The sequence below is a fragment of the Eleutherodactylus coqui genome, chromosome 3 (genome assembly GCF_035609145.1).
Source record: "Eleutherodactylus coqui strain aEleCoq1 chromosome 3, aEleCoq1.hap1, whole genome shotgun sequence".
NCBI lineage: Eukaryota > Metazoa > Chordata > Amphibia > Anura > Eleutherodactylidae > Eleutherodactylus > Eleutherodactylus coqui.
This window is the reverse complement of record NC_089839.1, coordinates 261,228,448-261,249,926: the sequence shown is the minus strand read 5'-3', so window position 1 is coordinate 261,249,926 and position 21,479 is coordinate 261,228,448. Positions and strand designations below refer to the sequence as shown.

Below are 21,479 nucleotides of genomic sequence, written 5' to 3'. Positions count from 1 at the left end.
CTAATAACGCCTACCTGAAACACTGGAACTGTGCACGGAAAATATCAATATACAGATTTAAAAAAAAGAGAAATATATATATATTTCCTCAAAGTAGAGACAAGAATCCCAAACAATCGTAGTGCCCTCTAGTGGTAAGTGTAAGTAGATTTCTGAAATACTGTTCCCTACAGCGGGGACATTGCCATGGCGCATTTATCACATCCCTTTATAGGTTGTAAATAGAGTGGGTAATACGGTTCCCTAGATGCTTTATACATACCATCAAAGGGATATATCGCTTTACAATGCCCAATGGCTGGTAGGGGGTCGTCATCGTCAAACTCGTCATCAAATTCTGTATGAACGGAAGGCTGAGGCTGGATTCTGCCTTCTTGATTTGCATCTTCTGTGTAACTACCCTCCGGACTGCCGAGAGACATGGAAAATTATTACTCATCCATTCTGTCAAGCGGGCACATGGGCAGACACTGTAGAGGTGGTACCAGTGAACCCCATGGCCACCATGCCAGGGAGTATTTCCAGTGGCTGCCATGTTACAGATCGATTCATCCCATGAGTGACATACGGTGGGGACGCCTCACTACACAAGTGCTACCTAATTTGTTTTTGTCTGCTCCTTTTCATAAACTGCGAGGAACAAGCTCGGAAACCCGCTGGTTAAAGGGAACCGGTCCGCCCCATAACTAAATTAATGGGCTCAAAGGAGAGGAAAGAGTATTCCAGGGAGCGAGTCTGCCGTTCTCACACTGTCCCCTGGGACAGCAGTGTGCACACGCGGCGTGACTTGGTTGTGCGTACGCTGTCCCATTGAGATGAATAAGAGTGCGATCAAAAGAGTCACACTGTGCGCCGATTTCTCGGAAGCACAAAGCTGGAACGGGGGACCCAGTGAATATAAACAGCAGCTCCCCCGTACCCCTGTCCCCTCACCTTTGAGCGCCATAACAGTTTATGGCGCTCAAACATGCTAACGGGTTCCTTTTAAGATTTAGCAAAATTGGTGCAAAAGATAAGTGGAATTTGTTTCATTTCTATGAGTAACGCCTACTATCCCCTGTAGTGCTGCATTACAGAAATCTCCAAAATGTTGCAGACTGAAATGTGAAAAAAAGCTGAAATAGATACAATTTAAAGGGAAGCCACAATGTATCTATCAGGCTTTCCCGGCTAGCAGGGGATTCCAGGCTTCTGCTATTTCTTCTTTCGTATCCCACAGATTCGCCCCCCCCCCCCCCCCCTCCCCACGTACCACATCTCCACAACACATTGTATACCCTAGAGGTAAAGCTCACAGTTTCCTCGTCTCGTACCGTTTTATAGGGGATTTCAACACTGTAAATCTCCCTTTAGTCCTCTAAACCGATGTGTAGGACGCTTGCAGTTTCCCAGTACTTCCAGCTTAAAGGAGCATTTAAACCGTCATTACCATCTCATAAATGGAGGGCGTCTCACTAGGATATAGCATTGGTTGGGTGCAATCTCTGGGACCGCCATCCATCCTGAGAATTAAGAGACCACAGCACTATATCTCCATTACAGAAACGCCCCATTTACTTGATGTGCTGATTGGGAACAATGGGGTGACCGTCAGACCTGCACTGATCAGAAAGTCATGACATATCCTAGTAATATGCAACAAGTTTATGAGATAGACAACTTTTTTTAAAAAAGGACTCCCAAACAAACAAATTGTGCAAGAAGAAGCTGTAGCCGGCCGCACGCTTGCCTGCAGATGAATGGCCACCCTTGTCACGGACGGACTGACAGGGTTCACTACAATGAGACTGCCGCTTGATAGTAGTGTCGCTGTTCTCTCTTAAGAAGTGGGTCATGACTGCAGTGACCCCCACTTAGGATTTCCATTTGTCCCAATAGGGAATAAAATTCCCTATTAGCCCCTCTATCGCCACAAGGCAAACCCTTCTAGCCTACATGTAGTTGGGTAATTTATGGTAAGTTGCCCATATCTAGGCTTAACTCTTTCCAATCCAATTTGTATCTTGGTTTTCCTAGGGGGCTTACTCTTTTTCTGCCATTATACAACAGCGCTATCTGCTGGCTAGAGCCAGTACTGCATGAGGTGACACGTTGGATAGGCTCCGACAGCAGAGAGGCTGGCAATATACAGTAAGAGAACCCCGGCGGATGTTTTCCAACATCGGAGCTGCACAGCCTTAAATCATAATGTCTTCAGAGGTCAGACAGTGGATTGGAAAGGGTTAATGTTTGTGTTTCAGTGACTGTAAAGGGAAGCCGTTATTATTTGCTCATCCGGATTGTAAAGGCCATGAGTGGAGGAGAACGCCTAAGGCCGGCTCCTAAGTCCAATATTAACCTCTCTCTTCCTTGTGCCACCAGATGATTGGCCTCCGCGCTGTGCCTTCTTTCACTCCTCTGTGCTACCTTGCCTTCCACTTCTGACAGCCAGGCCTGGAAATCAAAGCAAGAAGACATTGTAAGACTTGATGTCAACTGCAGCGGCATGCGTAACATATAGACACTTGTACAACAGGAGGGAAATAAGAAATAGAGAGAATATAATATCTCTATGAGGTTGTTACAACCATCCTGAAGGACCTACGTAATGAAAATGTCAAAATGTATTTGCAGTGTGTTGTGTATTTCAAATTGTTGTCTGTGAATGGTTTATAAATGTCAGCTATCAATCAGGAAGGGGGGGGGGGGGCTTTGGCTCCTTAGACTTGGTCCGCACCAAGTAGAATTTGGTACGGAGTGTCCACAGCAAATCTGCAGAGCAAAATCAGCATCAAAACCCACACTATGTTGTGAGGACTTTGCCAAGGTTTTTATGAAAACCGCACTGCAAACCCACCACTATAACAGACACGCTGCGGATTCATAACCCGCCTGCAGGCCGATTTCCACAAGTTTTGTGTGGATTTCTTCTGCAGTGGGGAGGAGATTTGAAAAGGTCATCCCCTTTGTAGCTACTGCGAATGCCACAGAGTCCAGACCGAAAATCCTCAGTAAATCCACCTCTTGTGACCTTAGTGATCCTTTATACCTACTGTACTGAATATTATAAAAGTCTTTCTTAGTCCCCAACTGCTAATACAACCCTATGAGTAATTCCTCCTCCTGTAAAATCCGCATTCAGTATGGCTACAATATCTAGGGTTTAACTATTGAATATGAAGGTTACACCGATTCCAACAGCGTGGTACAACTGACCTCTGCTGCAGATGGCACGAGCGCAGCTCCTGAGCCCCCGTCACACACCTGTGGCACACAGCAGAACTACATCTGCCAGCACTGTAAATGTATGCCACAGTGTGGGAGGGGTTAATAACTACAGCATTGGAAAATACTTAAAAATAATGATTCTGCCTTTGGGTATTACTAATATTACACTGACCTCATTTTTATGTATTTCCATCCGAAGCTTTTCAATGTTATTCATGGTTTCTGCTATTTTTGGTTGCAAGCTGCTGGGGTCTCCCATCTGGGGGCTCTTCTCATAGACATCTTTCATTTTATTCAGGGCCTCTCTATGGCAGGAAGGAAAGAATATGTCACTTCACTTCTAAACGCTCCCCGCTCAGTGTTGTACAGAGCAAAGTGAAACACACTTAGGCCTCATGTCCAAGAGGAAATTCGGGTCTGCACGGATTCCCCGTGCAGAATCCCGCAGGGGGTCCCTCCAGGCCCGCAGACATGAGGCCAAGAAATAGGTAATACTCACCTGCCCGGATGCTGCGGGTCTGTCTGCCATCCGTCGCAAGTAGATCTACTTTTTTCTGCCCGGCACCCCGGCGGTCTGCATGCGCCGTGCAAATCCTTTTTTTTTTTTTTTAAACTCCTGCTTTCCCACAGCACCACAAAAAACAGCTGCGGGTGTGCCGCGGGTCCGGACGCTTCCATTGGCTTCAATGGAAGCCGCGGGAGCAGTCCATGCAGGAAAACCGCACAAAATGGAGCATGCTGTGGGTGCTTTTTAAGCAAGCACAGGCTATTCCCCTGCTAGAGCAGCTATCTGCTGTAACCTGTAGGGAAACCTGGAAGCAAGTATCGGTCACTCTGCAGCGCCCCCACAGGGGAAATTATGAATACATTATCCTGAAATGGACAGCTAGGACCTCCAGGTAGAAAGTGGACCCCTCTACCTAATATATATATATTTTTTTTTTAACCAGACAACCCCTTAAGGCTGAAGATGTACGAACAAAGTCAGGCGACAGGGCTGTAGTGACCTGGCAATATTTTGACAAAGCTCTGCAACTGACCCGTAGCTTAGATGTGCATACGGGGCTACCGGAGATAATCTTGGATTGTTACTCTGGCAACAAAGCCAACAGCTTTAACTAAGTTTGACAGAAAAGTTATTGTGTGCTACGATGATAAAATTACCGTCAGCGCATCCGGAATTACTAGAAACGGTCTCTTTATTCTCAGCCTTCTCCATATATCTTCCATAGGAGTACACATAGTAAGTTCCTGCTCCTTAGATCATTCTTTATAACAGTGTTCTAAGTATCTGGCAGTCCTACGTCCAGATGAGAGCGTGCCGGAGGGGGAACTTGTGCGCGTGTCATAGGAGGCCAGACATCTATAGGAAGACACGTCCGCCCCCAATGGCAGATATTTTTAGAGTTCCCCATCCACTTTTGGGAAGGAAGTGGTCAATGAAGAAAACAGCATGTTAAGTGTAAGCCGCCAATAGAGGATATATACTCGTATATCCCTGCCTGGTGTTAGAACAATCTGCAGGAAGTTATGTTGTTGTACAAGTTTCACTAAGATTAAAGATTACTGGAAACCAATATAAAAGGGATTCTGTTATTTCTACTTTCACAGCTCCTTCAGGTATCAGACAAGAAGCAGAGATCCTGCAGGCGTGAAGCGTTGGTCTGAAGACGGCGGCGATTCCTTGACGAAGGTGGAATAATGGCCGACAAAGACGCAGTCACTTACTTCTGATCAATCTCCTTCTGAAGCTCCCGGTTCAGTTCGTCAATTCTCTGCTGCAGTTTCTTCCGTCTTTGCTCTGGGGGAAGGTGACTAAAATCTTCTAAGGCCGGGCCCTGTGTAGAGGAAAGATAAAATGAGCAACAGGAATGGAAGCCAGCGAGCGGAACGGCGAACAGAGCCGCACGCTGAACGAGCGCAGTCCCACAGCTCATTTATTAGGGCTTCCTGCAAGCCTGATGTAACAGACTGACAAAGAATACACAATGCGGCCGAGATAATGGTACAAAGTGAGGAACACTCAGCAGGCCAGACGTACCGAGCGCGACGGCTACGTGTCCGGATACAAAAGGGGAACGTGACATCTCCCTCACCCCTTCCAGCACCCTGCAGTTCCCCTTTTCTCGTCTGCCGGCTCTTTATAAACATTTGGAACAATCTGAGTCACTAAACTACTATTTTACGGCCCATTTACACGTAAAAAGGTCGCTCTGAATTCATCCAAACCACCAAAGTGCGCGATTATAGTCCCGTCTAAATGCGAGCCGTCGCACACTGTGCTGCTGCTCAGTTTCAGCCGGCATACAAAACCATTGCCGGGTCGCTCAGTTCTCGTTACGTCCAAACGCTCCCCGCTCAGCGTTGTACATAGGAGTGAGAAGCGAGCGATGATCTGCATTTCTAAAATTTTGGCACAAGCGCGAACTAGCGGTGACGTCACTCGCTTCAAAAACAAGAATCGTGCCATGTAAAACGGGCATAACTGGCAAGAACAGACACTCACTTCTCTACTTCCTCACTAGAAGCAGCCCGCTGACTCAGTACGGTGACCGAGAGAATGATAATGTACAGAAATGTTGAAAATGGAAGGGAAATACCAAAAATATGCAGGTTACAACACAACTTTGTTTTTTTTTGTTTTTTTTTTACAATATGCATGCTTTTCCAGATTATTGCCCTATCCTCAGGCTATGTCATCAGTAAATGATCGGCAGGGGTCTGACACCTGGCACCCCCACCAATCATCTGCTTGCCGGAGCCCCGGCACAGCTCCATATATTGTGTAGCAGGCCAGGAATGGTACTGCAGGCTCAGCTCCATTCACTTCAACCCAGACTTCGTCAATCTTCTATTCATGAACTATACTGATGATCGGTCATCAAGGATTTAAAAACCCTAACAAAAATCTTGGAAAACCCCTTTAAATCAAAAGCCAAGTTTCCTGCATAAACTGAATGAGAGTCAATGGAGGACAGTCCCATCAGCAATTTACAGAATATCTGGGATCTCAAGCCGCCGACTTGGTAGCAACCCCACTTTACCAGTAAAATAGGATTATTGGGGTTAGACCAAAACATAGAGAATGGTAAATGTGACTAATTTATGTGCGCCATCCCTTCAGTTTATTAACGGCGCTCCTGTTCCTCTGCTACAGTGTCTTGTACAAGTCGTTAGTTATAACTAAGTGACGCACTACGCCGACATCGTCCAAGACTTGTGGTATATTAGGTGTGATTAACATATTCAATCTGACGAGCACTTCAACTACTAAATAATGCTTGACTTAAACCCACGGTTCTGTATTTCCTATTGCAGTGTCCCTGGCTCAGTAGATAAATCACCGCTGAACAGTTTTGTTCCACAAGGAATCGTTACGACAGAACAAGAATATGATAAAGGGATTCTTTGGGAGGGGAGTAGGACGCACAGAGGATCGGTAAAGGCGTAGGACAGATAGCACAGCAGAACCCCGCCTGGTTCAGGTAACAGCATCAAGGTGGACTCCGCCTTCCATCCTTCCGAGGTCGGTAAAATGAGGTCCCAGCTTGGTGGGGTATACATTATATTCCCGGAGGACACAATCCAAGCTTTGTGAGGGAACCAAAGCTTGGAACTGGATGGAGAAAGTCAATTGTATACCTTAAATATGTTCTTTAACACCAATCTCCGCTTTATATATTCATTTAATCAGTATGAAAAGCCAATTTAATCAACTGTAATACATTCCAGGGCAGTAATCATTCTGGTTTCCAATGGACACTTTCGAGCTTGCCAAGAGGAGCGCCCCAACCAGCTTAGGCGAGTCATAAAATGCAGCGGGACAGTCAAGGTGGCCGGTGGCCATACACTTTGGATGGCCATCAGCCAAACACTCATTTGGCATCTGGCTGCTACTCCCATCAACCCTCATACAAGCAGATGCTCAGCCACGGATGCAGGTGTTCTCTATTAGGGAGAAGGGAGTAGGTCAACGGCAGACAACTACCTTGATCAAGTATTGGCATCTGGAAATCCCACATGCCCAATCCCTCTTCACCCTCCCCAACATCTTGTGGTTGGTGGAAGTCAGGACACCCTCATACATATTAGATGGACTCAGCCGATATCTATCTAATGTGTATGGCCACCTTATCCGGTATCAGATTACTGCACAGTGCCCGATGCAAGTCACCAACAAAGTAAAAACTATCCAGACACAGTCAGCAAAAAAAACAAACATTTTGGGTGATTTCAGCTCTGAAGCCTAAAGAATTGTGAATGCAGCTGTTATACAGTTAGGATCAACACAAAAGTAGTAAAGTAAGTAAAGTAAACTAAAACAATGTAGTTACAAAGTTACTCTAATATAAACACACATACAGCAAATGGGGTTTAAATACCTTCTTGTGACCAATTGAGAATAGATGGCTAAGGCCATGTTCACATATGGAGCCTCTGGCAGAAAACGCCAGGCAAACTAGTGCAGCATGCACGGCTACTGTGTGTGGTAAGATGCCATAGGGCATGACTAAAATCCAAAGAACTTTCAATAGTGAACGGTGTCCGTCAGGCGGCATTAGTGCCAGTCATGTACCGATACGACATGTCAGCTTTATTTTCACTGTCTGGCTCCGATGACAGAGCTAAAACAGAAGACCCTACAAGTATGAATGAAGTGCAAGCGTTCTCAAGTAGTGGTCAACTAGGCAGAAAGAAAATAGTAGGCAAGCTTTTTTTGAAGCCTCTTGGGCCTAGACATTGGTATATGCTGCTACTGAGTGCAAGAAATAGGATGTGAACGAAGGGTTAATTTCTACAAAGTAATTCCCTCCAGTAGATGAGTGCCGGTCAGTGCTCCTCTAATGGACCTTTATTCGGGCCAACTCAGACCCTATTAGGGGATGAACCATTGTTCACACAGGACTTCAATGGAAGCCGTGGGGGGAAAAGTTGCTGCATCTTCCAAAGTGAACGTGCAGAAATTTGCTGCATCGCCATTTGATCGCAAGTTTAAACGCATGATTGCGTTAACTAAATCACGGTCACACAAACTCGCGATCATGTAAACAAATGTGCACACCGTTAGCAGTTCTCTCTCCTCCCCACTACCGCCCATACGCGCTGCTGATTGGTGATGAGCGCAGTCAGGAACCGCTCCTTCTCCTCCGCCTCCACCCATCGGTTTCTTCCCTTCCTCCTACCGAATAAGCGCCACTGTGACATGGAGCTCCGGTGTTTCAGACCTCTGCTGCTCCGTCTCCTGGCACTATCCCCTGCACTGCGAGTTCAAAACCTTTTTCCCCCTCTAAAACGGGGATGCGTCTTATAGGTGAAAAATACGGTATATGCTACCCATGACAGCCATATCTTTATATACAATTTATTATTGTGATTTCAGATACCCACATATAGGCCGCCTACAGATGGCTAGGTCGGATTCCCTGCGAGAAATCTCGCGGCGGGACCGAACCCGCGCCCCTGCAGGGGCCAGTGTGGTTCTCACCTTCTCCCGCGGCTCCGGCTTTGTGATGTGCTGGCTGCCGGCCAGCCGGCCCATGTGCAGAGTGGAGCCGGCCCGGCACTGCTGACCATTCTGTGCGGGCCTCCGCAAGACCCGCACAGAAATAGCACATGTTGCAATTTGTTTTCCGCGTGTGATTTCACACGGACAAATCACGGCCGTCCGCATAGGATTGCGTTTTGTAATGCAGTCCTATGCAGGCGGGCACGGGTGGAAATTCTGTGGGAAATCTTGCTGCAGAATTTCCGCCCGTGTGCAGGGGGCCATAGCGGACTGTGTGGACGCTGCCTCGCTTTTATAATCGTTGGTAAATATTTGTACTAAAATATGTTTTTTCTATCCATAACTTTGTTCTGTGTCGTAGGCCGGTCTCAGACAACCATAATAAGCTGCGTGCCGCCCGCGAGAGACACTCAATGAACATTGCACGCTTGCTGCGGGCTGCCAATCCCATGAACTAGCTTGGCGTGTATACCCGAGTGATATGTGGCAAGATAATACATGCTGCGGATGCATTTTGCGCAGTGTGTGTGAGCGGCACAAAGTCCGTCTATAGCTGCTTGTTACAATACAGTCATGTGAGCCGGGCCTTATACCAAGTAGATGTGTTGCCGCCTTGTAATGCACTATATAGTTTATAAGCCCTTCTTTTGGAGTAATAGGAAGTAGCAAGATAAATACATTTTGCAACATTGTGTAACAGCAGTGATGCTATTTGTATCCAGTAGTTCGTAGAGCGAGTCCTAAAACGTCTTGAGACCAGATTATTTTACAAGTGTCTTTACGGCTTGTTCCCAGTTCAGAAGATCAGTGGGTACAGACCCGATCGTTGGCATTTATCATGATACTCCTACATATATACACCCCATAGCAAAACTGTAATACTTTCTTTTTATCAGACACTCCATTACAGAATATGGCCCTGATCAGGCTGGAAATGCAGCATTCCATAAATATGGACAAGATGAACTTTTAATCAAGTTGCAAGTATGTAGCATTAAAACATACCACTAGGAGGGGCACAACACACAAGCTGAAGGATAACCCCCACAGGTGAAAGCGTGATATTACAGGACTGGTATTGTTTACTTATTAAACAATTGCAGAGGTCTACAAAGCAAGCGTCACACAAATGGACAGCGCTGACATAACAGAGGTGCATCACTCAGGGCACGACGTTCCAGATCTACTGGCTGTGGAAAGAGATGGAGAATTCTAAAAGGGGTTGTCCCACAAAAAGTATCGTTCACAGTTCAATCCAGCCCATACATTAGAAGCATTTTTTGCATTTACACTTATTAAAGAAAAGGTTTCTATCCAGAGATATTCCAGGACTAATGTTAGAATAGTGCTGCCTCTATCCCGTGTCCACCTCCGTAATCACTCCAGGTGGTCGCACACGCTCACTCATGCATCTCTCCATTCTCCACTGGGTATGTGGAGGGATCCCCGCTGCAGTGAGCGGCCGCTTCTGAAGTTGCTGAGTCTTCTCCGTGGTAAGCAAGTGATGAGTGCGACAGCATGACTGAGCATGTGTGACCACCTTAGAGCAATTACTGCGGTGGACCAGACACAAAGGCAATAGAAACAGCAGGTGGCGCTACACTGTTAGTAGTTCTGGAATATACGTTCATAAGAAACTTTAATAAATGTAAATCCAAAAAAAAATCTTACCGTTATGAGCTGGATTTAACTATAAATTATATTTTTCGTGGGAAAACCCCTTTAAAGCACATAATCACCCTCATGAACACTTGAGAGCCACAGAAGTCAGAACAAAAAACAGACAAAAAAAAAGTATCAAGCAGTAACACTCACATTGGCATGATGGGACACAGACCAGCACACTTTGCTTACCATCCTCAGTGACCACTGAACCGTTCCCCAGCAGCAAAAAGAAACGGCAAGTTACTGAAAGATAGTGCAGACTTTTGTTCTAATAGTGTGGAAAAAAGGAAAATATATTGCAAGATCCCTCCCCTTCACAATCCAGGAGAAAACATGAATGTATCGAAATACACACCATCCTGGTAGTCAACTTGTCTCCTTACAAAAGCAGTAAGTCTAGTATCCGTTTATAGGTCTGGTAAAGTATGTGATACACATAGAAAGTCTCCTATAGGCCTAATTCACATGAGCGAGTTTAAAACGCTTTCTAATCCAATTTTGGATTTGGGGTTTCCTAAAAGGCTTTCTCTCTTTGCTGTTATACAACGGTGCCATCTGCAGGCTTAAGTCAGTGTGTGTGCGCGCCAGAGAGGCTCCGACAGCGGAGTGGCTTGCAATAGACGGTAAGAATACCCTGTCGGATGTCTTCTGACATTGGAGCTGTACAAGCATCAATCAGAATGTAGGAAGACGTCAGATGGTGGATTGGAAAGGGTTAAGATCACAGTACTGGCAGAGTTGGCAACCACGCAAACTCCGATAAAACTCAGAGCCACTAAAAGCAATTGGGATATTCAGACGTCTGATGCAAAGGGGAAAAAAAAAACACAGGCAAAAAAATAAAATTGTAGCATGTTATATTACCAGCTTCACGGGCGATGGTAGGACAAGGCATGTCACATCGGACAGCACATGGACGGGGTGACTAGCTATTTGATGCAACTTAGGCCCCAGAATCTCAAGTGCATCTCACATATGGCCATGTGAACGCGGCCTGAGGCTAGTGCTCCAAACGGCAAGTCATACACCCCCTTACATTTTAACTATACTGTTCCATTACTGAGAATTGCAGTGTGCCCCCTGAGAACCCCTGATGGAGCTGGGTATACTGCAGCCGTATATATAGAGCGGTCCCCTAGAATGAGGGGAATCGGCCACGGCACAGAGAATTACACAAACCTAACGCGTCTAGTGGACAAACTTTAATGTATAATTGAAGACCTGTAGATTTTAATGCGAACTTCCACAGGGGCGAACACTGCTGCGTACTGCAGAACTCCGCCCCATGTGAAGGGTTCCTAATGCATCTAAGGGGGACCAGATTTACATAGGGGCAAAAACAGACAAAAATCTGCTACCTAAAAGGAAATATTTGCATCAAAAGGAGACCATGCATTTCCAAAATCTTAAGGCATGTTGGATTAAACAGACGATGAAAAATATGGCCAGCGAAGATGAAACGGACGGACCCGAGTCATTCATCAAGCCTACAGAGAGCACTGAATGCTCCTAATGCAGATATGACAATGACAGCCGCTCTTGTACTGAAGACCGGAGGAATATGGAGGCAACTTCAGCTCACGGTCTCTGTAGGTTATCAGATGCTTTCTAGGAAAGAAGTGTAGGCAAGGGCGGTTTCACACCGGCGGCAGGGATTCCACTTTCCTGCTGCATTTGGGGAGCAGGAAAGGGGAATCCCCACGGCTGAGCGGTTCCGTCTTTGGATGGAACTGAATGGACCCTATTGAATACAATGGGGTCAGCTTGTTTTCCGGCCTTTGGATGGAAGAGAAAAAAAGCGCTGCATTTAGCGCACTCTCTTCTCGTATGTTCGGATCGGTGATGGAACCTTCGAGCGGAGGTTCCGCCACAGTTGTGAAACCGGCCTGTATAACCCAATAGAAGCACATAGACGATAACCAGTTGGCAGTTCATATTTTAGTCCAAGTCTTACGACGTAAGGCATTTTATGAATGTGCATGTAACCGCACCACAAACCACACAACATGCACCTCCCCATGCACGGCACTACAAAGGTGGGGGGCATGACATATAGGTAGCCTGTCCCATACCATCCATAGTGACAGAAGAGACGCAAACACACCATAAGAGGCAGTTTTACAGGAATGTCTTGTTCACACACCCCATACAGAAAGAGATGTATGCTCACAGCTTAGAACTTCTCTTAGGAGAAGCCAAGAGAAACCCGGCTGAACAGATGCATAATGGATGTGTTTGCCTATGTAGCTATTTTTCACAATTATTGAATTTAATCCTTTCCAGATTCAGCAGGTAAAATAGCCCTGACCCTGCAATACTCTGCAGTCAGGACAACAAACACCTTGGTAGAAGCAAGTGCCAGCAAACCCAACTGAGTTAGTGGGAGCCATCGAGTCCACTGGTGGCCATCATGCAACAAAACCAGCTGCGGTGTGGCTTCCATATATAAGGTCAACCACACTGCAGATGTGAACAGACGGCTGTCCATATGTGCCGTCTTCTACATGCCAAGGTTTACAGAACAGTGGAATTACTAAGCCTCTGTTCACATCTACATCATGGCTTAAAGGAGCACTCCAGGTTAACCCACTGATCTCTGCTGTGAAGAATCCAGCTCGTCCCTCCAGACTGTGTATTCTGCATTTTATTTTATGGCTGGGTCACATGGCCAGCACTCTGACAACACTCTAGTGCCCTGCAGTTACTGGGACAGATTTAGGACAACTCATTTAAACAAAAAAAACAAAAAACCTGTCTTTCTTGTCAGAGTATTGTGCTCTTGAAACTATCTTGTAACAGCTTTCCATGGGCAGGAAATGCAGTTCTCCTTTATGACAGTTACTGCAGGGCACTGGCTGTTGTCAGAGTGCTGGTCATGTGATCTGGAGGCCAGACGAAAAGTGCAGAAAACAGAGCTATGAAGGGCGAGTTACAGAACTAGATTCTTCACACAAAAAGGTCTGTGATGATTTCTCAAAGAAAGATCACAGTGCTTCTTTAACAGCCATAACCGGAATGACTGATCTATCAACATACAAACCCTAATGGATCTCAATGTCAGATCAGGTGTCTGGGGTTTTTATGCAAACCAACTAGGTTATTAGTGTCATAAAAACAAACCAGAAATGCAATAGAAACATGGACAATCCATCAGTTCAGCCCAGTTAGAGGAAACCCCATTACACTCTCCACACAGCAAACTTTGTACAACTTACCGCTCTTCTTAGGCCTCTAAAAGAAGCCACCCTCTGCCTGCACACCGTCGCCTCACCCACTAAGTCCCTGTCTGACAGAGTGCAATGAGGACCGCTAGACTCATAGACTTCAGGAGGGGAACTAGTCTGATACAAAAAAGAATGCATGAGCTAAACCCTCTGAGCACGTATCCTACAGGGGCCGAACATGATTACAGCAGCTCCTTATAGGTGTTGTCCAAGTCATTTATCTTAACGTCCAAGCATTGAAACGATAAGTGTGTAGAAACTGAACTCCCCTTCATTTTACAACCTCTTAACAGAGGGGCTTTTGTAGAGCAACATTCATGATGGAGGGCAAGGTTGGCTGGATCTATAACCCCCGGCAGCAGGCAGAATTGGGCTGGGGTACATAGTAGAAAGTTGCACCTGCTGCTGCAATGAGCTGTTTGACGTTCAGACCTAGCAGCGCATAAAATAGAATTAATCTCAAAGTTTCCTAAAATACAAGCGACCGCGGGCAGAATACAGTCCTGATTTTGCAATAAATATTACCAAACTTTGCAAACTCTGAATAACTTTGATAACGGCATGAAAAACTTTTCATTCTCTACCAAAATGCAGAAATAGAAAGGATTAGACCTTTTGTCCCCACTTTATTTACTCCGTTACCAGACAAACGTACAAAACAGATTGTAAGAGCTGCTTTAGTATATACTTGGAATCCTCATGAAACACTTCTGGAACACAGCTGTTCCTCTGCTATTCCTCCTGAAAGTGAATAGACCGACAACTGGGTGTCACCATTCCCCTTGGCAACAGGGTCCCCTACACGGGACACATCCTATTAACAATAGGAATAACCAGTGCTCAATTTATTCCTACATTCCCAAGTAGGAAAGGAATTGAACAATACTGCGTTCTAAGATACTGAGCTCATGAACAGTCATGGGGATTAAATGTAATTACTAAAAACAGACATTTTAAAGGGGTTGAACCAAGGTTACACGTTATCCCCTCTGCCCACGCAGTGATGTCAGAATGAACCGAGCCCTGTCTGAGCATGGGCAGTCAGCGCTCCATTCATTTCAATGGGCTGATGGAAATACCCCAGATCATGTCGCACAGCCATCTCCGCCATTCCAATGAAAGAGAATGGAGTGCTAGTGCGTCCAGTGCTCCGTTCAGTCTTCTCCTCACTGTGGGAGTGCACCAACCCAGAGTAACAGGCAGAGTGGGGCACAAGACCCTCGTTCTAGAAATAGTAGGCGTCAGCGGAGAGTCCCACATCAATCAAAAAGTTATTGCCTATCCTGTGGCTAGGTGATGACTTGTAATCTTGGTGGTCCCCCCCTTTTTAAAAACAGACAGGTCTTTAAAATGAGCCCCAGCAAGAGGTCCTCTACTGTACTTGCTGCTATATGTGGTGCATCAATCAGTGCAGGCAAAAGGTAATCCTGAAAAAACAGGGCTCTGTAGAGAGTATGAATGTGATTTAGATCGACTCCTCTGCAGGCACCTTCACCTACCGCAGACACATGCAGGGAACTGGATGTCTGAGGTCGAAAAACTAAAATGTGATCGCCGCCAGCCAGAAGCAACAACTGCAAAGCGGTGGAGAAGTTCTCCCTGCAATGCTTATATGCAGACAATTGGGAAGGGGTATTTATTGTCACAGTGCAAAAGCTGGGGTGAAAACCCGTACGTTAGACTACAAAAACACAAATACTGGCTGCTACGTAATACATACAATACCGTATCTAACAAAGCAACAATTAGATGGCACGGCATGACTGTTCAGGATCTCAGGACTTTAGTGTATGCAGAAAGAGACTTAAGAGGCCACGGCCAAAAATATTTTCTCACTTAGAGAATAAAAAAACTGTACTTGTTGGAGAAAATCAATAAGGGGAACTACCCCACAGCTTCCCCTCAACAGTCAAATAACTGAAATTTGGAACTTGATCTAGCTGACACGGCGCTGACTGAGACGGCAACGTTATCAACACGCTTCTGTTTGTGTTTTAGATGGGGAAGTACAAAGATCTGTCTTTAATCCACCGCCTACCAGTGATAAAATAGATGCAATTCGATTTTACTGTAGGCTGTAAAATGAGACGCGCACTCGGACAAGTCTGTGCTGTAACCCGTTTGGCCACTAGGTGTCAGCACATGTGAAAACTGCAGTATTTCAGACTCCGTAGATGTAGATATGCCACTTTCTGATAATATGCCTTTAAATATCACTCCCGTTACAGCGATACACCGGTTCGGGCACCATGCTAGTCAAAGCCAACCACAGGACACAAACATCTTCATCTTCAATCCATGAACTGGCGGCTACATTTATATAGAACCATGGAGTCCCGAGTACAAAATAGACTTTCCTATTACTTGCACACAAATGTAAGGAATCCACGTGCCGCCGTGTATTTAACGGTTATTGCTGGGGATAGGGGGCTTTCACATCTGCCTTGGGGGTTCCGGTTTCCTGCTCTGTTCAGGGAGCAGGAAAGGGGAATACCTGTCTGAATGGCTCTGTCTAATGACTAAAGCAAACAGCGATGAACAGACCCCATTGACTATGATCAATAGTTTGGTTTCCGCTCAGATGCCTGGTAGCGTTTTCTTCCATACTTTGTGCCCGATCTGCGATGGGACCCCCAGAGGTTCCTGCGCGGATGTGAAACCACACAAAATTGTACACAAGAGCTCACAGCAGAAATGAGCCATTAACTACCAATATAGATACTCCAGAGAGAGGGAACGCCTCATTGCAGTTTCTATCCGATCTTGCTAATAGAGAGGGTCCCAAACAGGGTACTCCCATATAGTTTATATCTAGGTCATATGGATATGGGGAGTCTAAGAACAGACAACCCCTCTAAGAAGCAAAATGACCAAACTGTTCAGACCACAGAATCTCACCTTGGGTTTCTTTCCAAAAAGCCACAGTTTGCCCTTCGCTTTTCCCATAGTTATTTTGGGGTCAGTTCTTGTTACTTCTGGCTTTGGAGTACTTATTGTTCCATCTGAAACAGTTCGGTAAATATGCTGACTGTAGTCTTCGAAAGGGAAATCTCCGGGAGGTTCAAATCCAGATTTAAAGCAGTCCACAACTAATTGAGAGTCCTGGGAGAAGGAAGGAGCAAAAACGGTATATCAACAGGTGAAAAAGTATAATGGCGGATATGAGTAAGATAACACACTCTACAGCTGTAACCATGGCATGCAAGGAGAAGAAACTAAACCCCAATACATATTTGGACAGGCATGTAGAACTAAAAAGCAGATGTGTGAAGCATGAGCGCGATACGTGACTGCATACACCATACGGTCACAATTCACATCAGCCATGAAATACATGGAGTGCAGAAGCGAGGTTGGGTTAAACCCATTCCATAAAGAGAACGCTCCCTCACCCGGCGCTCGTCCACAGACTTGGCCGCCTGCACCATTCCTTCTAAGCATTTCGAGATAATTGGGATAACTTTTCGCTCGGCATCAGCAAAACCTTTATAACACTCGCTCAGCTTCGTAGTTCTCCTCTCATCCATTTCCTGAAGGTGCTGTGAATAGGAAATACAGGGTCAACAAGTTAGAATTTATGGACATAAACTAATGTAAAGAGGATTATGCAGCAGAACTGAGCCGCTCCCTCGTTCCAGAAACACCGAACAAAAATAGAAGTTACATATTATATACACACTGGGGCCGGGTGGTTTGGCCCCAAACTAAAAATCATGATTTTTTTTTTTCAATCTTCCAAGTCCCTGGTTTGCCGAATACTGAAAATCTAGAAGTGTAACAGCTGGGCCAGGTAAGCTATATAGAGGATGCAGCACTCACCAGAGCACCGTGGTTCCTTCAGACGGTCGGACCCTCACCAACCTAATATTGATAGTCTATCAGTTTCTCATTTTTTCAAACACTATGCCTGCCAGAGGACTGTTAAAGGGTTTTTTCAGAAAAATACTATGGCCAATCAGGATGGGTCATCAATAGTTGATCGGCCAGAATCCATCGCTCAGGCCCCTGACCGATCAGCTGAGTGGGCACATACTGTCAACGCCACAACAACACAGAAGTCGGAGCAGAAGCCTCTTGTGATTTCAATGAAAGCTGTGCCTGCAGTTACAAGCACTGGTTGGCGCGGAGGTTTCTGCGCCAACCTCTGCTATTGCGGTGCTAACAGCATGCGCCCACTCAGCTGATCGGTCGGGGTCCCGAGCGACGGACCCTAGCCGATCAACTATTGATGACTAGTGATGAGCGAGCATACTCGCTAAGGGCAATTACTCGATCGAGCATTGCCCTTAGCGAGTACCTGCCCGCTCGGGAGCAAAGATTCGGCTGCCGGCGGCGAGCAGGGAGATGCAGGGGAGAGCAGGGAGGAACGGAGGGGAGATCTCTCTCTCCCTCTCCCCCCCCCCCCCGCTCCCCCCTGCTGACTGCCACAACTCACCTGTCACCCGCGCCGGCGGCCGAACCTTTGCTCTCGAGCGGGCAGGTACTCGCTAAGGACAATGCTCAATCAAGCAATTGCCTTTAGCGAGTATGCTCGCTCATCTCTACTTACATTTGGTTTAGACCGCAATCGTTTAGTCCGTCTCGTTCGCTTATACAGCGTATAAAAAACTGAAGGGTTCTTGTTTGAACGAGCCGAAAAATGCATTTGCCTGTCTAAACCGGCTGCACGGGAGCGAAGGTGTTACTGGTGACGTCACTCACGCGTTCAAATAGGGACCCTTAAGGCTGATTTACACGCAGCGATTTATGCAAAGGACGGCTTTTGAGCGATAGCCGTTGCATGTAAATGTGTGCCCATCGGGCACTCTTCGTCCATCGCCAAGTTCAGCTCAGCTTAAACTCCATCAGGACCGATAAGACGTACCACACGCTGAGTTCTCCGTGGGCAGCGCTGATAACATTCTTTCAGCTGCTGTCCAGCTGGAGAACAATAGTGATGTATTTAGAGAACCCAGACCACCTGCTGTTCTCTAAAGACATGCAAATGAAGCTAGTTAGCTACTAATGGGCTGATTAACCCATTAGTACCCATTGCAAAATGATCACTTAAAACTGTCCGTTTTTGATGAATTTTGAGCGACCATCCTTGCGTGTAAATTGACCCTTATTCCTCTGCATTTCCTTCTTGACTTTTCAGCATAAATACAGGATACAATGAGTGCAGTATACTTATCAGACTTCCTTGAAAAGCCAACTACTTACTATGTATGGAAATGTCTGGGACAAAACTATGACTTCACATTAACAGGTCTCTATAAATAGAAAGCACTCGGCAAGTGGAACCAATATGTTACAATTACTTAGAGGTTTAATCACAAAATACCAGCGCAACATTAACGGAGCAGCAGCAGGCAGGCACAGAGGTCATATGATACCACACATTACTCCCCGCATTCGCCGCACAATATCAGCTAGAATTATAGAATGGTAGAGTTGGAAGGGACCTCCAGGGTCATCGGGTCCGACCCACTGCTCAATGCAGGATCACTAAATCATCCCAGACAGATGTCTGTCCAGCCTCTAAAGAGGAACTCACCACCTCCCGTGGCAACCTTGGGGCCTTCTGAGAGCTCCCAGCTCTGCCATGGCTGATTGCCTATCAAACTATGCCTGTGACATGCAATACCATGGTATTGCCTTTATAGCTCTAGGAGAGATCAAACGATTGCAGATAACCGTACGCCCTGTGTCATTAAGGGGTTAAAAGATATTTGTACATTGGTGACCCGCAACAGCATTGTAAGGAAAAGAAACAAATGTTTTAGGGGGTTTTCATACTTTAACCCTTTCCAATCCACTGTCTGACGTCTAAAGACATTCTGATTGAAGGCTGTACAGCTCCGATGTCGGAAGACGTCCGTTAGGGTATTCTTACTGTATATTACTGGCCGCTCTGTTGTCGGCCTCTCCAGCATGTCACATATTGCAGTACTGGCTCTAGCCAGCAGATGGCGCCATTGTACAATGGCAGAAAGAGAAAGTCCCCTAGGAAAAATCTGAATCCAAGAATGAATTGCAAAGGGTCAAACATATCATAAGGAGGCCTTTCTAGCCTAAAGTGAAGTTGCTACTACTGCGGGGAGACCTAGAAGATCTGCTGTGAACCTTGGGGGAACCCAACAGAAAGTGTTCACTTTTCTGCGCCATTAGCAGATAAATAATTTTTCACCGTTCCCAGTGTAAGCGCTCTGCTGGTGTCATACATGGACAGGAAGGGGCGCTCCAGACTCAAACCCTTTGTAGCTGTTCTCCGCTAGAATTAATGTGGGAGGTTCCTGAATGGAGGCGACCGCCATTAACTCCAAATTCTCTAATACAGTGGGTTTAACCATAAAAAAAACTACGCATGATTTCATGTTTTTTTTTCTTGAAAATATGGCTGCTTTATACTGAATTAAGAGTAGGGCTGGATAAAATAATAGTTTTTTTTGTTTTAACACGCCAAGCGCGAAAAAAATAGTGACTTTGCCTCAGTGAACACGTACCCATAGTAATATAAACAGGAAACCTATAAGGAAAGTCATTGTTCAAAACATCTTCTAATGACCGGCAAAGAATCCATAAAAAGGAAACACCCTGAAATCCTTGTCCACGGCGATGCGGGAGGAAAACAAATGGAACTTTTCTCTGTTTACAATATTGAAGTACTTGTGGTTTATTTCTATGCATGTATAATCTGTATGACGCAACCAACCATTCAGGCAGTCCCTTCTTTTATCCTATAGGGTACGCCCGGCCCAGTAAATATTTACCAGACTAACGAGGTAAACAGAATGTTTATAACCGCGCTGCACAGAACAGGCGCCGCGTACCTTGTAAACTTGTGGGATAACTATGTAGAAATGTTTGTGTTGCTCTGCATTGTAGTTCTGTAGTTGTGCTGCGTATTCGTTCTTGCTTTCGTCCGCCATGTGTGTGCGCAGGTTCAGCTGCTGTTTTGCCTGGGAAAATGGGGACAAAAACGTAATAAAATTTACACAAGTTGTTAAAGCCGATCTGTCAGCTGGATATGTGTCTCTATTGAATGGCAGTATATTACAGGGACATGTCTACTAAACAGCGCAAAAAAACTAAGTGCTCACTTGGTTAGTAGAGCCCGAGGCCGGCTCACACGAACGCATCAGATTCCGCATACGGATTTTCTCAGCAACTTAGTATATTAGGGAGAAAATGGCCATCTAGTTCAGCCTGTTTCCACACCCCCTTGTTGATCCAGAGGAAGGCAAGAATTGTGAATGATCACAAACACGAGCGTTTTTCCCTGTGCGGATGTACGCTATACGCAGCGTATAATCCGCGCAGAAGAATGATCCCTCTTTCTCACCTTTAGCTGGAATTTCCTTTGACGTTGCAAGCATTTCCGCTGCTCATACGCAATTGTATATGGGTGACGGAATACTCGCATCCATTGACTTCAACGAGGGTCATTTGCGTGGAATCCGTGCAAAAAAAAAAAAAGCACACCGCAATTTTTTCTTCCACTCGAGGAATACGCAATTCGTATCCGCAAGTGTGAACGAAAAAACAAAAATGTAGGTCTTACAATGCTGCGTTTTACCGCAGCGATCGAGGATTCTGCGTGCGAGCCCGGCCTAACGAAGATCATAATTCATTGTTAGGAGTACACTATATCCATGAGAGGACTGAATACCCGATACTGCACAGGGTATACGGAAGCCGTCAATCACTACGGATTTGTAATGGTCTTTGATGCAGATTTCATCCTTTGAAATGCGAAGAGTGAAGCCGGCTGTAAGATATACATGAAATGCATGCAGATTGCTTCTGCTCCTCATCTGAACTGTGACGGTTCTTCAGGGATGGAGCTGCACAGCGATATTACTTTGTGGTCAGCAGGCATTTTCCTTCCGTAACAG

At 45.7% G+C, this 21,479-nt stretch overlaps 1 protein-coding gene across 2 annotated transcripts in view; it reads right to left on the bottom strand.

Annotated features, from left to right (window-relative positions):
- FNBP1L (formin binding protein 1 like) overlaps window positions 1–21,479 on the bottom strand; it is a 113,141-nt gene that overhangs the window by 5,132 nt on the left and 86,530 nt on the right. For both annotated transcript variants that reach the window (XM_066597362.1, XM_066597363.1), the window contains exons 7-13: window positions 20,415–20,543; window positions 16,995–17,141; window positions 16,501–16,704; window positions 4,936–5,045; window positions 3,380–3,512; window positions 2,339–2,433; window positions 263–408 (exon numbers count right to left, since the gene is read on the bottom strand). In XM_066597362.1, the coding sequence (XP_066453459.1) occupies window positions 263–408; window positions 2,339–2,433; window positions 3,380–3,512; window positions 4,936–5,045; window positions 16,501–16,704; window positions 16,995–17,141; window positions 20,415–20,543 (964 nt within the window). The remainder of the gene's footprint in view (window positions 1–262; window positions 409–2,338; window positions 2,434–3,379; window positions 3,513–4,935; window positions 5,046–16,500; window positions 16,705–16,994; window positions 17,142–20,414; window positions 20,544–21,479) is intronic.